The 20,764-nt window shown below is 45.1% G+C and overlaps 1 protein-coding gene across 4 annotated transcripts in view; it reads left to right on the forward strand.

The window, feature by feature from the left end:
• Positions 1-703: 703 nt before the first annotated feature.
• The window catches only part of EHF (ETS homologous factor), a 45,143-nt gene continuing 25,082 nt past the window's right edge, over positions 704-20,764 (forward strand). The window contains exon 1 of one of the 4 annotated variants that reach the window (XM_055423825.2): positions 704-861. Coding sequence is in view for 2 of the 4 variants with exons in the window: in XM_088843239.1 (XP_088699365.1) it covers positions 1,965-2,057 (93 nt within the window). In the remaining 2 variants the exon portion in view is untranslated. Of the gene's footprint in view, positions 862-892; positions 2,058-20,764 lie in introns of those variants that run through there. The other 3 variants (XM_055423826.2, XM_088843239.1, XM_088843240.1) reach the window with 3 other exon arrangements.

Raw genomic sequence — 20,764 nt, forward strand, 5'->3', positions numbered from 1 at the left:
TGCATTGTTGACAGCTGACTCTCCTACTTTTTCAACTCAAGGTAGACTCTCCCTCCCAGGACCCTTCCTTCAAATTTTCCAAAGTGAATTACTGGGACCAGGGGGGATGGGCTTTTCAAAGTCCACTGAAATGACCAAGGGTCCATGTCAAGGAGGTAATCATGGTGCCTGGAGAGAGAATTTATGCTTTCAGCAACCTGCCCCGGGAACCTTATAAAAACCTGGTGTCAGTGTGGCAGGAAAAAGATCTGGATGTTGAAGCAGAGTGGACTGAACACAAATTAGTACATGAAGACAGAGGTTTAAGAGAGCCCCTGAATCCCCTATACCACCATCTCCTCCAGATTTGAGCTTCTGCTCACATCGCATTTAAATTCTCCCCTCCTGGTGCTGTCCTTGGGTAGCAAGCCTGGTGTTTTTCACCTGAAACAGCCTCTAAGCTGAAAAGAACAGTCACCACCAAATCAATTCCTCATCCATTAACAGGTTGTCTCTCTGTTCTCGAGACACAGGCATAACCTGGTTAGACCTGTTTTGTTTGAACACTAACGTGTGAGTTGGCCAAATGCAAATGAGCAAATGTTTGTAATCCTTTATTTTATTTTTTTAAAGGGCCCAGCAGCCAATCAGAAGAGGGGGAAGTGACTTAGGGAATTCCCGGTTGGTGGCTTATTGCTTAACATCCTACAAAATGATTTAAAATTATTGTCATGTGCATTGATCTTCACTCTGACGAGGGCTCAGACGTGATAGCACTCCTGGTTCCCTGCCCCGTACAAGCTGGCGTGAGTGCTTCCAGCAGTCTTCCCTCCACTTGCCACAGCTGTTGGATTTCCCACCCAGAATCTTTAGGTAGATGAGGTAAGTCCTTATTTTTAAACCTTCTTTGGAGTCTGGAATTCAAATACCTGAGTGGAAAGAGAAACCTGCCTTGAATCAGACAGAGGAAAATAAGAGAGACTCCCGGAGGCAGCTGGCAGGAAGTGAACGCGCCTCAGCTGTGTTCACCTCACTGGGTCGTCTTAGGATTTGGTTTTGGAGGGCGGCAGGCTGACTTTGAGTGCTACCTGAACTCCCTGCATGGAGTCTGGGCTTCCAATCACTGCATGTAAAAGTCCCCTGGTTTCCCTCTCTTTATGTGACAAAGCCATTTCCCTGGATTGAACTGTGAAATTCTGAAAGCTGGGACAGGTTCTTCTCACTGAGGAACTGGTTGGCTAAATTGCTGTTGGGGCTCAGAACACACATTCTCATTTTCTAGAGAAGTCTTCTGTTGGTGATTTTCCTGACTCATTCCACTAGTTGTAGGGAAAGGCAGCTTCATCTTCAGTATATTCTGGTGTTGGAAAATGGCTGGAAACAGGCAAAGGTGTATACACCCAAATTAGAAAAAGCGTTCAGGCAGCGTGTGTAGGCAAGTGTACTGGGGAGTGTTGTACACCTCTGTCCAGAAAACAAAAACAATTTTGGCAAAGAGTTTTGCCATATCACAAGGGGACAGACCAGCCCTTTGTTTCATGACGGGATACTGTGACCAGACAGGCAGACGTGAGTCAGCAGCACTGAATGTCTTCTAAGACAGGGGTTCTTTTGATTTTGTTTGGTCACAATGGAGTATTGGCCTCCATGTGGATAGAACTGGAAACAGTGGGGAGATAATCTTCCTGTTGGTAATGACGATGGCGAGTCAGGAAAGTGACATTCTCACCATCCGTCTTTGCCAAGGTTTAGCATACTGCTGGGATTGTGGGAGCATGATCTTGTTAAGATGAAGCGTAAGCTTCTGGGTCTAAGTTCACAGGCGTCTAGCCACACTGACCTTAGGAACAGGGATAGAGTGAGTGAGTGTTTGGACTGGAGAGCTTTTCAATGGAAGGTCTAATTCAGGAGTTTTTTCTGTAGGCATGGTTGTGAGGATGTGTTTAGATAGAGCTTTTCACCGCATGAAAGTGTAGTTGGGGCTCATGAGTGGCCATGCGCTAATTCCACTGAGGTCAAGGGAAGAGTTGACTTCCAACAGGAGAGATGAAGTAGTGTTATTAGGAAGAATTTTAGGGGTAAGGGGTGCTACCAGGAAAGGTTCTTAAGATATTTTAAAAATGACTATATGTAGCCCTATAAAAGTGAATAATCTTTAATTCTAAAAAAAGGGAGAATGACTTTAGTAGCTGCGTTTGGATTTTGTAGAAGGCTCCATTTATCTTCTTTTTGAGAACTTGAGTCCAGAGACTATGAAATAACTCATCAAATTCATCTTTTTATAAACTGAAATCGTGTAGGATTACATTATTTCTGCACCATCACTAACGGCTTATGTGGACAGACTTTAAAAGACAGCGGAACGAGAAATGAAGGTCATTTGAAAATGTATGATCACATTTGAAAAAACAATAAATATAATGGAGATAATCCTCCATATTTCCAAACTATTTTAGAGAGGCACTTTAGAAGAAAGTAACTTTGAGGGAACAACTGTGCTTTCAGTTCTCTTGCGTTACTGTTCAAGATGGTGGCATTATTTGGAAACTTTTTAGGGTGATTGTGGAGACTGTGATGCCTTAGATCCAGGCCTCATATGTGTGAAAAATCTCAAATTCAATTATATTTTTTTTCTTTTGAGTTAAAAAGCATATATTTGTTAAATTCAAACAATGCCCTTTTGATTTTTTAAAAAAATGTACTGTGAGTGCCCCCAGACGGAAATGACTTGGGTCTTTCTGGACCTCTGAGAAGTCTTATGTTCACACTCATGATTCCACATGTGTGCTCCCTTTAATTTACTAACTGTATGCAGATCCTCTTTCAGTACCTTTTGGATGATTTCAAAGGCCGAGACAAAATGGAAACTGAGAGGCTAAAATATTTACTCAACTGCCTTCAGTTAGCTAACCAGAAACTGGAAGGAACTCATATCAGGTCCTAGGCCAGAATGTGAGTGCTGTGGGTCAAAGTTCACCTCTAGGAAGTAGAATTTAGTGTTGTGGATTCTTGTAATATTTTATTTCTTCCTTATCCCCACCTCCTCCCCACCCCTAAATTAAGGTTAGCCCTAAATTGCGTTCTTTAGACCATCTTGCATTTTGAAAACTCAGTGTAGGAACCCTGTTTAATGTTCAAGCATCAATCCCAGTCGCAGAGGTTTACACGAATCACTCAAAAGTGATTCAGCCTTTGCCTCGCTTCCTCCAGTTAGAGTCCTCCCTAAGTCCTTTGGAACAGATGGGATTTTCAAAGACCTCTGGGAGATGGGGTGCGGTGGATACTGAGAACGGTAGAAACTGCCAACACACTTGAGAAGCAATGCCACGGTTTGGAGGAATCAAATACAAAGTCGGAACCTGATTTTCGGTGATACCTTTTTCTGCCGTTTCAGACCATTTCTCTTGTTAAGATCCCTCTCTGGTAGAATTGAAGTGACAATCATTTCTGTTGTGGGAGAGGCCCCAGTTGGGAGGCTTCGGCTCCATGCAGCTTTGGTGTTGGAGACCTGGTTTCTCACCCTGGTTGTGTTTCTGGGTAACCGACCGTGCTGAGCTCTTAGCCGGGGTGAGGCACGCCGGCAGTGCGCGGGGGATGGTCATCTGAAGACCGAGGCAGGGCAGCGGGTCATGGGGGGGTTCTCTGAAATCTGCTGCACAGTCACTGAAGCGACAGGGAAGATAATAAACTTTGTTTAATATTTTCTTATCTAATTTTTCATAATAGGATTTTAAATCATATGATTTGTTTTGAGGGGCAGCAATTGTGCTTCTTATTAGATATATGTGACTATTATGTTTATTTAAATCAGACAGGGCTTTAAAGGTCCAGGCTATTAGGCTGTGCAGGAGACAAAGAGTGCAGTGAGGGAGAAAGGGTCATGTTAAGATGGAACATATATTCAAGCCAAGTGGCTTTGACGTCAGGAAGCTAAGATGTGCCAGAGTAGAAGTTTTCATGGATCCCTCAGAGTTATTTGATTAAAGAATTATTGGACTTCAGGGGCAAAAAAAATTTCTTTATGAATTCTCCTTGAAGAATTCCAGACTCATGATTTTGAGTGATGGGAGCGTGGTGTAGACAAGGCAGGGTTAAAGTCAGTCCCGGACTGGCAGTCAGGAGACCTGGTTTTGTAGTCCCAGCAAAGCTCTGTGCCCACAGCAACACACTCCACCTCTCTGGGCTTTTGAGTCCTCATTTTGAAACCTGATCATCCTTAAGATACTCTTCGGTCCTCAGAATCTGGTGACTGGGGAAAGCTACCTACGTCTAGAGGTCAGCAGGCTTTACTTGAGGCTGTGAAAGCTGAGAATGGGATGAGAGATGCCCTCATAAGGATGAGACAGGAAAGAAGACCAGTGGGAGCCCTTAAATGGCTTCCTTGGGGTCTTCAGAATTTGGGCCCAGGGATATGCCTGGTGGAGGTACTGGTTACCGGGAGACTTTCCTAGGGGTGCTCGAGTCAGTTCCCATGACAACATCCCATCTTTATCAATTGTCTCATTTATCCGAAGTCAGTGTGAGTATAGAAGCAGATGCAGCTGACTGTTTTGTGACCACTGGAAGCCGCTGGAGTACCCGGGTAGGCACTCTAATGCCCTCTTCTTTAAAACCCCAAAGCAGCTGGCTGAAAAGTGGACATTCAGGCCCCTATGGAGGTCAGTCAGATTGTGTGGTGCTGGTCAGCTCACTTGACTGATTGTCCATGAATTGCTGGGTAGATTGGATGGGTGTGGGCTCACCTCCTATAGAGGAAGACCTGAGGGGTCATCAGAAGAGGAACACGGCTGGCCCAGCCACTGGGCAGCCCACCTGGAGACTCCAGTCTTTCCAGAGGCCCTCGGCCTGAGTCTGGAAAAATCAGAGCTTGTAATAGAGTCAAGCAGGATGGCTCATTTAAAGAGGCTCCCAGGGCTTTAATTGGCCTTGTTTTAAAAGAGATACCCTGTAAAATACTCCTTTGAAAATTGATTTCACTAGCACCTAACCACACTCTGTCTTTGGTCTGTTTTATGGGGCTGAGCCCCTCGTTCTGCTTCATTGGATTCATAATATGTCTACTCTTCCAATTTTCCCCCACACCCTGGTCCTAAGAGCTTCCTTCCTGTCCTTTTTCAGCAGTATCTTCATTATTATTAAGGGTATCTGTCTATTTATTTTAAATATGACCAGCATTTTAAACATGCTTCATACATTCCAAACGTGCCTCTGATGAAAACCAAGTCCCAAATCAAAAGGAGCCAAAAGGCCTACTATAATATTTTGATTACTGGACTATTAGACTACCTCATGAACCCCACTATTATAACAACTACTTATTTTTACTTTTGTAGGTCCTTGTCCAGATGCACACTTTTTTTTTTTTTTTTTGATATTGTGATTGAGGTGATTTTAAAAGTTCCTGTTCAGCCACATACACCTCACAGACACCACATAAATGGCCTTTGGGGCTAGACTTTTACAGGTCCAATTGTGGATTTGAGAAATTCTAGCTCACCTGCCATCCCTTTCTTGACCTGATGCAGACTTCTGCCAAAAGTCTATCAAGTCTTTGTTGGAATATGAAAGAGGTCTTCTACTTTCAAATATGACAATGGGGCTTGGAGCATATGACTGTCTCAAAGATATTTTTGGGGGGTCCCTTTGAGGAACCTTTAAAAAAATTCTCTCATAAGGACTAATGATATATTCTATTGGAGGAGGCAAGTGGGGCCTGAAAGGTGAAGATTATTTCAGCCTGTCTCCATGGTAACTGCTGACAAGACTTGTTTTCTTCGAAACTGGACTTTAGATTTGGCCTCAATTCAGCCTTTGTCTCAATTATGTCCACGGAGAAAATCAGAGGACACCTAGCTTACCTTTCTAACTCCCTTGATCAGAGACTGTGGTTTGAGGAACATGGGTGAAGTGTAGACTTTGCTTGTGCATTTCAAGAGGCAGGAGGCTATGGGTTTTTGTTGCCTGGAAGCAGTTGGAATATGGTAGAAAGAACACAAGGTTAAAGTCAGAACACCTGGGTTCACATTCAACTCTGTCACCGAGCAGCTGAGTGACACTGGGTGAATTATCTAAGCTCCAGAATATAAGTTTCCTCATCTGGAAAATGGGATTAATAACATCTGCACAGGCTGTTGTAAGGATTAAATTAGACAAAGAATCTGAAAGCATCTGGACCCATGCTTGTAAGTAAACAATTAGTAATTGTGGAATGGAGTTGGAGAATCAGTCCTCAACCTGGGTGTTTTGAGTGAGTCTCTCTTGAGGAGTGGCTGGATAATTCTAGGATTTTGTTTGTCAAAATGATCGACATTGGCTCTGCACTGTGACCTTGGGTAAGAAAGGCAACGTGGTTTTCAGTGGGGAAGGTGGGCAGCAGGGAGGTGGGATGAGCCATGTGAAGGGGATCTCTTAGTGGAGCCTTGTGTTGAGCTGGCTGCAAACCACCACCCACAGGAGCCTCAAGGAAGACCTGGGATAGGTACATAGCATTTTTTTTTTTAATCCTGTCTTGATGCCTGGCATATAGAGGCCTCCAGAAGAAACTGATCTCCTTCCCGGCAGTCCACATGACTAAACACAACTTTATATATGTTGCCCACCCCTTAAATTCTTGAGTGTCTCCAGATACTTATTGGCCATGGCAGCTAAGACATTAATTACTCTGGATATTCTAGAGGCTTTGAAAAAAAGTCCTACTTATTTTGGCAAGGCACTATGGGGTCTGCCTCCTGTAAATTGTTCAACTGAGGCTTCTGGCCATGTAGAAGTGGTAGCTAGAGGCTCTTTGAATTAAACAAGCAGTTCTTGCTACAAAAACAGGAAAGGTTTCTAACCTGGGATCCAAGGATCTCTTAGTGTCCATGGGGAGAAATCAGAGGCTTTGTGGACTTGGATGTGAAAACAAATAAAATTTTTACTTTCAGTAATTTAAAATTCAATATTCAATGTGAATTTAATTAAATTTCAGTACAGGTGTAGCATACTAAACTCCTCAGTAGCAATAGCTGTAACTGATTGTCACGTAGAGAAATTACAGATATTTTTATATCACATTGCACTTGTTACAGATGTCTTAAAATATCAATATTCATCACTACTTCGATATCATGGAAATTATTCAACCTGCACTAGCTATTCTTGTTTAATGTACTAATAAAGAAGCACACGGCATCATTGACTCAATGGGCATGAGTTTCGGCAAACTCCGGGAGATGGTGAAGGACAGGGAAGCCTGGAGTGCTGCAGTCCATCGGGTTGCAGAGTCAGACACGACTGAGTGACTAAACAGCAACAAAGAAGCACATACATTTTTATGTTATCACACATTTATTTCTAAAAGTATTTTGAAAATTGTATTTCAATATAAACTTCCTTTGTAGTCTTAGTATTCTACTTTGTCATTTCACACAAAAGTGTTATTTTGAGGAGTCCATAATCCTCAGCGGACTGCAAGATGGGTTCACAGTATAAAGAGAAGGCTGAGAGTCCCTAACTTACAGCACTCTCTCACGCACGGCTGATAAAATGAACAGCAGTAGCTAATAACTAGCTTCTATCAGAGTGGGGTGTGTTTTCTTCCCACCCATCGTTCTTGTCTATGTGTAGCTTTGGAGTTGTCAAGGGACCTTGGCATCATGAAGATAATAATGATAATAATAATTATGCTAATAGTAGCTAACCTTGGTTGAGTGCTGCCATAAGCCAGGTGCTATTACAGGCATGTTCCATGTCATATTTTGTTTGATTCTCCTAATTCCTTTAGGAGCTTTAGATAGCAAAGTATCCCCCTGCTTTTCATGATGATAGAGCAAGGGCATAGGTAAAGGCAAGAGTTGGGACTGATCCCCTGGGACAGGGCTGGGGTCAGCGGAATACAGCCACTTCAGTCATACAGGGTCCAACATTTAGAACGCACCTGTGCTTGGTTTAACACTATTGTTGCTGTCTTGAAGTTCTTAACACATCTGGGACACGGGGCTCTGGATTTCCTTTTGCACTGAGTCCTGCCAGTCACGTAGCTGGGCTCCCTTGGATATGATGAAATTATTCAAATGTGTGACAACTCCTGATGCTGGGAAACTTCAGGGAGAGCCCCTGCTCCTTCTTATCATGCTCATCTAGCTGACCTTGGCTGTTTTGATCATTTTGAGTGTCACAGATGCCCACTGCAGCAAGGGGAGGAATACCTGAATAATCAGCTGGAAGGGATATGATCCCTGGGAAAACCTTTCTGATTGGAAGTCACTTGCCTTGTGGAGGAGTATTTTCATGTGTTACTTTCCAGAGGGTGTACTCCACAGGTCAGGAAGCTAGAGGAAACAGAATGAAGTGTGTTCTGGAAGGGAGCATGAGACCCGGTATGCCTAGAGTCTATAGGTCTTTGCAACAAGACTCTAGAAAGGAACTCGACTTTCTTGTCTATGGTTGTTTAATGATTGTACAAAGAGAAAACCCTACTTCTTCTAAAGAGGATATGCTCTAATGCATGAGAAAATTCATGTATTATTTGTTTCTTAAGTTGCAAAGATGATGCTGGAATGAGTCTAGTGAAGTCCTGTCTGTTTTATGGCTACGTTTTTACAAACAGTTGCAGGGTCATGGGTATGACGGAGGTTGGAGAGAACTTTCCTAGACTTCTCAGATGGATGGAATGCAGGCTCCCAGAGCCCTCCCCTCATTGGCGTGACGTCCACGACGCAGTGGGTCTGACATCAGGACCCGTGTGTGATGGCTTAGTCGTCAGATGCTTTTCCAAAGGAGGCATAATTTCCCCTTAATTTTTCAATTTCCTTGTGATTATTACTGCACTTTTATCATGGCTAATAAGTCTGAGGTGACTTCAAGCAGCCAAACCCAATCGCTGAGTCAATCTGGGGCTTTCAACTGGAAGCCAGGCTGAAGTTTTGACAGATGCGTTTGGGTGGATGGACATGAATGGGTGTTTCAATAGCATCCACACAGATGGACACTGAAATAACTTTCAACTAAGGGCACAAGAATGCTTAGTATGCTTCATGCTCACATTTGGGGAAAAAAATTATACAGCTGTGCTTAAAGGAGCTCAGTTTCAAAAATAAAAGTGTGCAATCCTAAAAGACAATCACCTTGTCTTTGGAAATACAAGACTCCATTTTCAAAGCTATGAAAAGTTATATGGCACTTTCCCTCCACACCCCAATACATTTATTATAATACATCCAACCATTTACTAGCTTTGTGTCTTTGAGTAAGTTACTCAAGTTCTCTGTGCCTCCTTTTCTGTAAAAATGGAGATAATATTGGTATCCACGTCTGGGGTTATTGCAAGGAGTGAATGAGACAGTTCCTGTAAAGCCTAGCTCAATGCCTAGCACATCATAAACACTCAATAAATACAAACTGTCATCCTCGTCGTAATTTGGACTGCCGTTTTGTAATTATACCATCTGTGAGATCGCAAATCGGCGGTTGTTGATCTTTCCCTGACTGGGGCATCTTAGTCTTTCTCTGGGGAGAAACTTTAATCTCAACCTGCTCAAATCCATTGTCCCAGTCCATCCCAACCCTCCCTGGCTCCGATTCCAGCTTCTTAACCTCCCTCCACCCTTCCCGCATTCCTGCGTCCTGGGTCCTATTTATTTTTCAGTCAACTGAGGGTGTTGTTAAATCTTTTATTTTTCTGGCTGCCCAATTTGGTTCTGAGGCAGTCCACTCCCTGCCCTGCTCATGACAAGAATGCTTGGGAATGCTCAGCCAGCCATATCCCTCCTCTGTCAGAACACCCTGTTCTTAACGCTCCTTGAGAAGAGGCGTTTCGGAGGCTTCCCCTCACTGCTGTGACCTTCCCTCCCCATTAAGCCAGTGGTCTGTGATAATGAAAGCCCAATGGCTGAGAGAAAGCTGCAGGGAGGTGGTAATCTCGGGGAACATCACGCATTGCCCGCACGTCCCAGGTTTTTCGCTCAAGGCTTAAAAAAGAGATATTAAGAGGCTTCGCCTGACAGTGTGTGTTGAAGGCTGGGTGATGATGCCACCGCTTAATTAGTGTTGTCATGATCTCCATTTGAGTGATTTGTTTAGCTCTTTGTAGCCCTTTCTGGCTTGAGCACATTATGTGATATTGACAAACTGTTGGCAGATAAGAGCGCGGTGATGCTTGAATTAATGCGGGCATCATACAGTGAACATCTTAGGTCCTTTCGACAGGACACCTGGGATCTCAAGTCACTTATCAGGACATGAGTGAGTCTACACAGCTTGCCTTGGAGGTAGGTATGGCTAACCTCCTTTCCCCATTGGGAAAGCTATGGTCCAGGGACCGGGGGTTTTCAAATTATGCTCATCGCCCAGGACTGGATGAAAGAAGCCTTTGGGAGAGCCACGCTGAGTCTCTGCTTGGGGAGGTAACCCAGAGACCACACCTACTCCCCGAACTTACTGACTTTCGGAAGTCAACCATTTGGAAGAGTGTGGTTTGGGTTATGATCACCCTGGCAGCCCCTTCTCTGGCCTTGTTAATCTGATTCATGATCTTAACCTGGGCTGGCTGGAGGCTGGCCATGTCATTCTGTGGATCTCAGATGCCCCTCAGCGCCCTCATGGAGCCAGCCAATGGAAAAGTACAGTGTCTTCTGGCTCCTGGGCCCTGCCAGCTCTGGCTGTTCTCTTCGATACCACCTTTTCTTCTCAGGGAGTGGGAGGATAGCATTCAAACTGAAAGCGCAGGTTTTTCTTTGGTTTTTATAGGAAAAACAAATTGGCATGAATGCTCCGTCAAACCAGCTCAGGCTGTTTGGGCAGATGCCTTTCTTTGCTTTTTTCTGTTTATTTTCCAACAAATCAATGCTTAACTGCGTTGTTATTGGAGCAGAGCAACAGGTGCAAAAAAATAACTCTGCTGCCAACTCAAATGAAAAGGTAGGGCTTATACCCTCTGGGAGGTATTCAGAAGATAACAGAAGCCCCTGCCAGCAACTGAATTAACAGCTCTGTTTACGGTGGGTTTTATGTTAACCTGCCCCTAACCCTCTGACACATAAACACACTATTGTCTCAGGGAGAGACATGCAGCCATCCAGACAACCAGCTGCTTTATTCTGTCCTGCACGGAGATTGGTTTTGGCTGAGGCTACTTTGTGAAACTCATGGCTGCCAACTCCAGGTCTTGGTGAGGGTTTCCTGTGAAGGCAAGGGCTTGGGGTTGTTGGAGAAAGGAGGACCAGTCCTGTTTTATTTATTTATTTATTTTAATTGGAGGATAATTGCTTTACAATGTTGTGTTGGTTTCTGCTGTACAATGAAGTGAACCAGTTATATGTCGACATACTTTCCCGCCCTCTTGAGCCTCCCTCCCAACCCCCCGTCCGTCCCTCCCATCTAGGTCATCACAGAGCACCAAACTGAGCTCCCTGTGCTGTACAGCAGGTTCCCGCCAGCTGTTTATTTTACACACTAGTATATACATGTCAATGCTACTCTCTCAGTTTGTCCTTTCCTCTCCTTCCTCCATTGTGTCCACAAGTCTATTCTCTACATCTGCATCTCTCTTCCTGCCCTAACAAGGGAGGAAGTTCTTTTTTTAAGGGAGCTGAAGTTCTTTCCAAGCTTGGTCATTTCCAAATGCCAAAGCAGGTCGCCTGGCTCTCTCTGCTCTTGTTCTACTGTAACCCCAGCAGGAGTTGGCCAATGAGGCCAGATGACCTTGGAAAAAGCTATGACATCATTTTCAGAAGTTGTGCCCTTGCTGGACAGTCCAATTGAGCAGGGCCGCTTCTGTGTTTTGTTCACTCTTATGCCCGCAGCATCTAGTACAGGGCCAACATCTAGTAGCTCGTCAATGAATATCTATTAATTGGAAGGGATCAATATCTATACTAGCAGGGCAAACATTTCTTGATGATTGTTTCTCTCCATTGAAGGCTAAGATACCAGGTTTCTTTGGTATGAGGTCTAAAAGCCAGGATGGTTAAGTAATCTTTGGAAGAGCTGTGGTGGGGGTGGGATGGAATAAGGGGTGACCCAGCCAGCTATGAAATCCCCTTGATGAAAATAATCATTACAAAAATCCTCCACAAATGCTGTGTTCTGAGGACTTTGTTTGGCCTTCACAGACTCATACTTGTTAAGCTGCTGAGCACTGTTGCATTGAACAATTTGGTGGTACTGGATGTTAGGAACTGCTTCACTTCAAGTTAGGCAATAAGTCAGGGAGGCACCTCCACAGATGAACTGAAGCTTGAGTTCTTCGGACTGAAATGTATTGCCTTTGACTTTATGAGGACTTCCTGGTGTTTATGGATGTTTATTTTAGGGCCAATATCTGCTGGAGTTCGTTATCTTGTTTTGGGAACTTGAGGGAACTCAAGTAGATGAGTCTTTAACCAGAAGCTCTTAATGGCAAGAGTGCTTAAGGATTGGTGAAGGGGTCTTAAAAGCATAGATTCTGATTCACAGGTCTGGGTGGGACCTCAGGAAACTCCAAGTTTAACTTCTTCTTGGGTGCTGATGATATAGATGGCCTGTAGACCAATCACGTGGCCTCTTCAGCCAAGTAGGAAAATAAGCATTGTAAAAGTAATCTCCCAGTTCCCATACCTGTACCTTTCCAAAGACCTATGGAGACCTCAGTTGTAAAAGTAGGCTGCGTGGTTTTTGTTTGTTTTTGCTTTTATTTTTTGCTACATGTTCTTTATGGTTACTTTGTTTTAGAAGAGATATCAAGGATTGGTCAGGAGAGAGATTCCGAGGTTCAGGGTGGTGGGGTATACGGTGAATGTTTTTACTACATTGCCGAACAGAGGTCCAGAATGACTGTCCTGGACACAGCATGATTCATACTTCAGCTGCTGATAGAGGGGGACAGGGAGGCCCCTGCTGCTGCCACTGTAGGAAAACTATGCAACACTCATGTCAAGTAAGAGCAAGAATAAAAACTCTCAGGGCTTCTCTCAGAAGTCAGGATAGACTTTCTTCTGACTCCACTACAAGTTTTCTTTTCATTTCAGTCCTACATGAGTGCAACAGAGACTTTGATTTAAAGATTCATGGTGTCAGTAGATTTGTAGGGGTCAGTGGATGGTCTTTGGAGGGCCTTTTGCACAAAATGTGTGCAAAACGTGGTGGGAGTGTGCAGTTTGGGGAGGAAAGAGCCACAGTTTCTCTTGAGGTCTGAAAAGACTTCGTGACATTCATGTTTCAAAGCTTGCCCTATTTTCAGTTTGTCATCGCTGAACACGATTGATAAAGGCCCCTGAGGTCATGTAAGGGGATCTTGTTTTTCGATCAATTTTGGTTCCTGTCCCCTGTCAGTGTCTGTTCCTTGTCTGAACTATCACTGAGACTGATAAAAATTGGCATAAGATGTATATTTTCAACTGGCTTACAATTAGTAAAGTATATCTATAATGAATCGTCTCTCAGGCTCCCACTATGGCATCATCACTCATGTAAACGCTTGAAAGCCCAGGAATAATGCTTCCGATGTTGCCTCTGAGAACATGAAATGTCTGTCTTGAAACACATGATGAGGGTATGAAACTACCTGTGATGTAATCCTAGAGGATCAAATACATTCCCCAAGCTTGATTCACATTTTGATTCATTTGGCAAACGTGAATTATCATCTTTGTTACATTCAGTTAGATTTCACATGCACTTGAATTTTCTTTTCTCCTCACTGGGAGTAGTTCTCTTGAAATGACAGTCATACTGAAACAGGAAGTCAGTAAGCTATTGCAACATCTTTCGGGCAAATGCTGTGAATTCACCTGCTGGTAACTTTGATTAAGGACCGAGAATGGTCTGGATAGTGCTGTCATTGCAAAAGCGATTATTTAAAATGCCTAATTGCTCCTTGGCCTTGAGGAGTAAAAATACCCACATGAGACAGTGTTCTGATGCGGTTGAATGAATCAAGGATCTGGGAAGAAGGCAGATTGTGGCTTTGACTGTCAGTCCCCTAGGGGTAGGAGCAGGGAATGCAAGCGAAGCCCTGCTTATGATCTGCTCTGTGGCCCTGGTGGCTTCCAGTGTATCTTCACCCTCCCAACAGAAAAAAACCCTACTTTTTGAACTAATTCAGTTCTAATTCAGATGAAGCACAGAGCATTGTGGATTGGTTTATTTCTAAAACATAAACTAAAAATCATTTTATCAAATCATACAAGGAACATTCATAGGTGTATGCAAATATATTCATGTATTTACATGTATAGATTAAAATTTTTGCATGAATATATAAATACTCCTTTATGATACCTGAGTTTGATCCCTTGATCAGGGAAGATCCCTTGGAGGAGGGCACAGCAACCCACTCCAGTATACTTGCCTGGAGAATCCTAGGGACAGAGGAGCCTGGTGGGTTACACTCCATAGGATCACAAAGAGTTGGACACAACTGAAGCAACTTAGCACACATAAATCCATTTTAATGGCTAAAAGAGTATCATAGATAAAACTGGCCCTAAATATTCCTGAGTATATTGTAGGTATGGAAAAATGATAACAGAATTCTCCACTTTCATTCTAAAAAGAACTCTTGAATATATTGAGCAGAGAGATGACTTCAGGTTGCTCTGGCACAAAAGAAACGTTTCAATCAGGGTCCCTGCATGATTGAATGATGCAGAGAAATTTGGAATCTAGGAGAAACCTGGTAAAGGTGTGAGGCCTCAGGTGGCACGGGGAGAATGCTGTGACTGTGTGTAGGATGGGGCTGGGGCTGAGGATGATCTGAGGGCATCTTTCTTCTTTGGCAAAGCACCCCCATCTCAGCAGAAAGTACCCAGGGTTTGTTGCTAAACACTCAGAGTTTGAATTCTCTGCTAGTTTCAGTTCTTTCAAAACTGTGTGAGCTTGAACAAGGTACACAACCTCTTGGAGCCGCAGATGAACCATCTGCTAACTGACACAATGCCTTACAGAGCAATTGTGAGTATTGACTGAGATAATGGATTTAAAACTGTGAGAAAAGAGGCAGCACGTTTTAAATGTTCAGAAGCCCTAGCTGCTATAGTATATAGCTACTATTAGTAGTAGCAGCGCAGCACTTGGTCTTAGGTCTCGGTAGCCCCACCACAGAGCAAAAGACACACCTTGCTCTAGATGAGTGAGCCCAAGCTGGGCTGTGTTTGTCTCTGCTGGCAGGTCCTCTCTGTGTGTTTAAGAGAGACCAGTGGAGCAGGGCTTGGCCTTGTTAGGAGTCCCGAGGCTGGGCAGAGCCTCCTGGGCTCCGGAAGGCCTGTCTCTGGTCCTTTGCCAAAGTTCCAAGGGAACCTCCTTCCGCTCACTTTTCTGTCCTTATGAGCTCAAATCCCAGACCCCCTTCTTCTAGTAATTCGTGTGCTAAGGGACCCTGTAGGACAGAGATCTGCAGGCTGTCTTGCGCCAGGAGCTCCCATCTTAGACGAGCTGCTCTCCTCTGCACCTGCAAACCAGCCACAGTGTGTGGGAGCAAAACGCTGGGGTGGTAACCCAGGACCTGCAGAGGTGTGCCCTCCCACTGCTGCTGGCAGCTGCAGGCAGCGTGTGTCTGGTGGCATGAAGGGGAGCAGGGAGCGGGCGTAGGAGCAAACCACGGCTTCTGTGAGCAGGGGCTCAGAGACGCTGTCCATCGCTCAGCCGAATGGTGTGTCACCCGGCAGAGCAGGATGGGGCTGGGGAGGCCCGAGTCCAGCCCTCGGCTAGAGTGTGAAAGCTCCCTGGGACTGCTGAACATGATGTAGATGGTAGAAGTTAGAAGCCTTGCTTGAAATGAACTTAACCCTCAATTTCCACCTTGGAGACTCTATGAAATAATAAGTCACAACACAATAAATAAAAGATAATAATAATTAGGGACTTCCCTGGTGGCTCAGATGGTCAAGAATCTGCCTGCAATGCAGGAAACCTGGGTTCAATCCCTGGGTCGGGGAGATGCCTTGGAGAAGGGAATGGCAATCCACTCCAGTGTTCTTGCCTGGAGAACTCCATGGACAGAGGAGACTGGTGGGCTACAGTCCATGGGGTTGCAAAGAGTCGGACATGACTGAGCAACTAACACTTATTAGCTCGTATTCACCAAGTACTTAATATGTATATTGTGATATGTGTAATATGTACCGAGCATTCTACTGGTATCACTTCATTTTGTCTTTTAACAACCGTTTTCATATCATCCCCATTCTATCAATGAGGAAACTAAGACCCAAAGAAGCTGAATCACTTGTCCAAGTGCTTAGTCAGTTGGCAAAACCAGGCGTTGAACTGTGACCATTTGACTGCACAGTATGGTGCTTCCCACCATTGCACCATCCTGCTTCTGAAGAGTCTACCTCAACCCTAAGAATATGGCCCAAGCCAACCAACATAGTTCAGAGAGAAGCTTCTGGGCAGATCCCACAGTGACAGCTAACATTTCCTGACATACTATGAGAGAATTTTATATACATTCTCATTTGATCCACACATCAACTCCATTTCTCCCACTTTCTATCATGGGGGAAAGTGAAATTTGAAACAGGATGGTGCTTCCCCAGGGTCAACACAGCCTGCCAAGGAGCAGAATCAAGGTTTCAATCCTCACCATCTGAGTCACCATGCGAACTGCCCTCCAGAAGCATAGCAAGGTTGGGCTGGGTTTGAAGATCCTCACACCTTGAGTATGTTCTTTCAACCCAGATGTTAGTGAGATTCTGTCTCTGTGGCTGGTCTCACCTACTCCCAATTGAGCTGCTGAGCAACAGTTAAAATGTGAGACTCTTAAACTTTAGGGTCAGGCTAGGTGTTCTGCTGGTCCCCTCCCCGATCCATTGGTCTTCCCTGTGCATGGTGGTCAAGCTGGTGCTGGAAGGGAATCTACCCTTGATGAAGGCCTGGTAGGGTGAGTACAGATGTGGTGGGTCGTCTCTATATGTGGGTGGCCCAGAAGTAGTCTGAGTCTGTAGCAACTTAGGGCACTGTGGGTGCTTTTTAATCCCAAGGGGCCCCTTAACCAAGTGGGGAATAAAGAGTGATTCTGACCACCCCAGCACAGCGCAGTGCTGCCTATCTGCCAAATGGAGTTCGGATTGGCCAAATCCTAGTGGCCCAGGGAGTTGCCGCCTAGGATAGAAGGGTGTCCGACTGGAAGGCTGGCATGAGGGACCATCTCCTGTAATTGATTGGATCCCAATCAATTATGGTTCCTCCTCTTGAAATAAAGAGAAGACTTCTGTCATCCAAAGTGTCAGTCTTAGGATTCTGGTGCAAAGGGTGATGTCTTGGGCGAATGTGGAGGAATCATTGAAGAGAATGCAGATGGAAAAACCTTGTATATCTCAGTGCATTTCAATCTTTCAGTTTAAATTAAAATTTCCTTTTCTCTTTTTTTGCTGTGCATTTTTCAATACCCCAAGTAACAATTTATGCTGTGTTCCCAGAATACATACTATGTGAGAATAGACAAGGGGGGTCCAGTAGTCAGTGCATTTTCATAAACTTCCACCTAGGAGGCAGTTACCGGGTATGGGTATGATGAGGCATTGTGCCAGGAGCCCCATAGTCCTGAATCTCCTTCGGTCCTCCAGCAAACCTAGGTGGCAGTTTCCCAGGAGAGGATACAGCAGCTCAGAGAGGCTAGTCCAAAGTCGCCACACCAGCAAGAACAAAATCTGGGCTGTTGTTTCCACAGGCTCTGATTTGACTGGTGCTCATGACTAGGCATGATCTGGCTCCAGGGCTTTCTTTCCAGGGTTGGTGCATGAGTGCTGCTAGAATCTAGTGGGAAGAGGCTAGAGATACAGCTAGGCATCCTGTAGTGTACAGGATAGCCCTCCCAACAAGCACCATCCTGGACCAAAATGACAGTCATGCCAAGGCTGAGAAACTCTGCTTTTCACCCTAGAATTCTCTCTAGCTGGAAATCAGGGGAAGCGGATCCTTCTCCAGCTCGCTTTTAGCTCAAAGGGTGAAACTGTTTTTCCTTCAGCTCTGAATTTACTGCCTCCAATCTTGGAAGAAGTAGAATGTGTTAGCAAAATATCTTGAGAACTGATGTTTAAGAAAAGGAAAAGAAACATATTAAAAGAGCATGTGTGCTATCGCTGTACTATGTGCTGTGCTTAGCAGTTCAATTGTGTCCGACTCTTTGTGACCCTATGGACACTAGCCCACCCGGCTCCTCTGTCCATGGGATTCTCCAGGCAAGAATACTGGAGTGAGTTGCCATGCCCTTCTCCAGGGGATCTTCCCAACCCAGGGACTGAACCCAGGTTTCCCACATTGCAGGTGGATTCTTTACCCTCTGAGCCACCAGGAAAGCCCAGGGACCTTTAACTTCATAGCATTACTTATCCTTCCAAATGGTCCTTAAGCTTGGAGGACATCCACGGTCCCCTGACTCCCTCTTTGGAATCAGTAAAAATGTTGAGCTTGGAAGGAGTAACTCACTGAAGGTCACATAGCTCAAAGACAAAGATTAAAAGGATTGTTTTTCATATCCCATCAGGTAATCACCTGGGCTTCCCTGGTAGCTCAGCTGGTAAAGAATCTGCCTGCGATACAAGAGAACCCAGTTCAATTCTTGGGTCAGGAAGTTTTCCTGGAGAAGGGATAGGCTACCCACTCCAGTATTCTTGGGTTTCCCTGGTGGTTCAGACAGTAAAGGATCCACCTGCACTGTGGGAGACCTGGGTTTGATCCCTGGGTTGGGAAGATCCCCTGGAGGAGGGCATGACAACCCAATCCAGTATTCTTACCTGGATCTCATGGACAGAGGAGCCTGGCGGACTACAGTCCACAGGGTCACAAAAAGTTGGACACATGACTGAGCGACTAAGCATAGCAGAAGGGAATCACCATGGACCATGGAAAGTTTGCATTTGTATATGGGAGTGTGGGTGAGTTTGTTATAGTAATGCTTTTTTTTTTCCTTTTATTCACCATTCTCAAGGCACATTTATTATCTATTATCTCATTTGATCTTCTCAACAGTCTTGTGAGGCTGTTGGGGGGCAAATGTCCTTATTTTACACTTGAAAACCTGGGTCTCCAAGGGGTTAGACCTTGGTGAAAGGCCTTCAGCCGTGCTGGCCCCAGGGACCTTCCGTGCCCACCCTGAGGGCACAGTCCCTGCCGCCCCAAGCTGGGTTGAGAACACTGACCTTCTCCCCTCAGCAGCCTGTGTGAGCTCAGTGAACTCTGACTCACTAAGGAATAAGCCACATAAACTCTTTTATGGGTGCTAACCATTTACTGGGCCCTGTAAAAAAGGGCCTCTTGTTGTGCTGGCTGCTTTCACTTGGAAAGGGGGTGCCAGCAGGTAGTGCGCTCAGCCTCCTGGGGACCCAGATGGCAATGGGGCAGCTGTGACCTTTTAGTCCTCAGGACTTCTCTCTGGCTGAGAGTAGTTCTGGATGCCTCATGGTAAGAAATGATTCCCGCCTGGAGGAGAGGGGCTTGTGGGTCATTTGGTCATAAGAGGAAGTCTGGCCCACGTTACTGTGACATTTATTGAATTCTTAGTACCTGCTGAGCTCTCCTTGTGCACAAGCCCACAGCCCTTTGAGTTTGGGTTGTTCCCATTTTACAAGTGGGGAAAGTGAGGATCAGAAAGATTCAGGTCGGACAGACTTGAACTTGTTTTAAGGTCACCCACGGGGAGCAGGAGAACTAGGATCTGAGCCCAACTCTCCCCAACTCCAAAGCTGGGTGCTCGGTCCTCACCCGACCCTGCCTTCTAGATTTTGGGGAATTGGTGAAGAGAAGCCCTGAGCCAGCCGGCTGAGGAAGTAGGTCATAGTTGGCCCCAGCAGACCTGACTTCCACTGAAATAGCCACTTTGAAACAGCCCTGCAGGCAAACCCTTGTGAAATAATTTCAGGGAAGCCTCCCCTGCACACCCCACCCTCACCCCCAGCCTGGAGGGCACACGGACTGGGCTCTGAGCTTCAGCCCTTTCAGGGTTAAACAGTAACCTTTCTACTGCTTGTAGTTGAGCAAATGCTGGCAAGGAACAAGCCTAGCCTTGAGCAAACAGGAGCTGGTGCCATGCCCTCTCCCTCTCCCAGCCACCCCTCTGGGGACCTGGAAGCTTTCTTTTGCCTTCAAGTCCCCCATCTGATTTCTTAGCTTAGAGCTATTGCTCTAGAAAGCTCAATGGGAACAGAAAAGAAGGTTTGACTTGGGTTGGTTTTCTCTGAGAGTGAGAATCCAAGACATTTCTGGAAATGAACTTCAAAAGCAATTTACTAGCCCTTCAATTTCTGCCCAGGGAAACTGAGGCCCACGGTTACTTCTGGTTCAGGTTGTCCAGAGGCATAGTGCCCCTCCTCATCATAACATACCTGCTATGCAGTCATATCCTATTTGGTGCCAAGTGCTCGAGGTATGGAGACTCACTTAAGCCCCAACCAATACATACGGTGGGTACGATGGTCTGTATTTTACATAAAAGGAAACTGGTGTTCAGAGAGGCTAATAACTTGTTTGACTTAGTACAAACCTTAGCTGGTATTAAGTGGTGAAACTTGGGATAAACTCCAGCTCTTTCTGATGTCGAAACTCATCTGTACGGCACCACCACATATAACTCAGCTCTGCTACCTCCCCTCCCTGTGGTCTGTTATAGAGCTCATCATTCCCACCCCGTCTTGCCTTCTCCTACCTTCTGCTCAGGCTGGATTCAGGCCTAATTATTTGCCAAACAACCAGGATGATGATGTTAATAATCATCATAAATGTTCCTGTTTCGCCTAATTCAACTCTTAATCACTGCTCTACTGCCTGTTCCTAGAACTGTGCCCAACCCATAGCAAGGCTAATAAATATCTGTTGAATGAATGAATACATG

The sequence above is a fragment of the Moschus berezovskii genome, chromosome 14 (genome assembly GCF_049115385.1).
Source record: "Moschus berezovskii isolate FMDL1 chromosome 14, NW_MosBer_1.0, whole genome shotgun sequence".
Classification (NCBI taxonomy): domain Eukaryota; kingdom Metazoa; phylum Chordata; class Mammalia; order Artiodactyla; family Moschidae; genus Moschus; species Moschus berezovskii.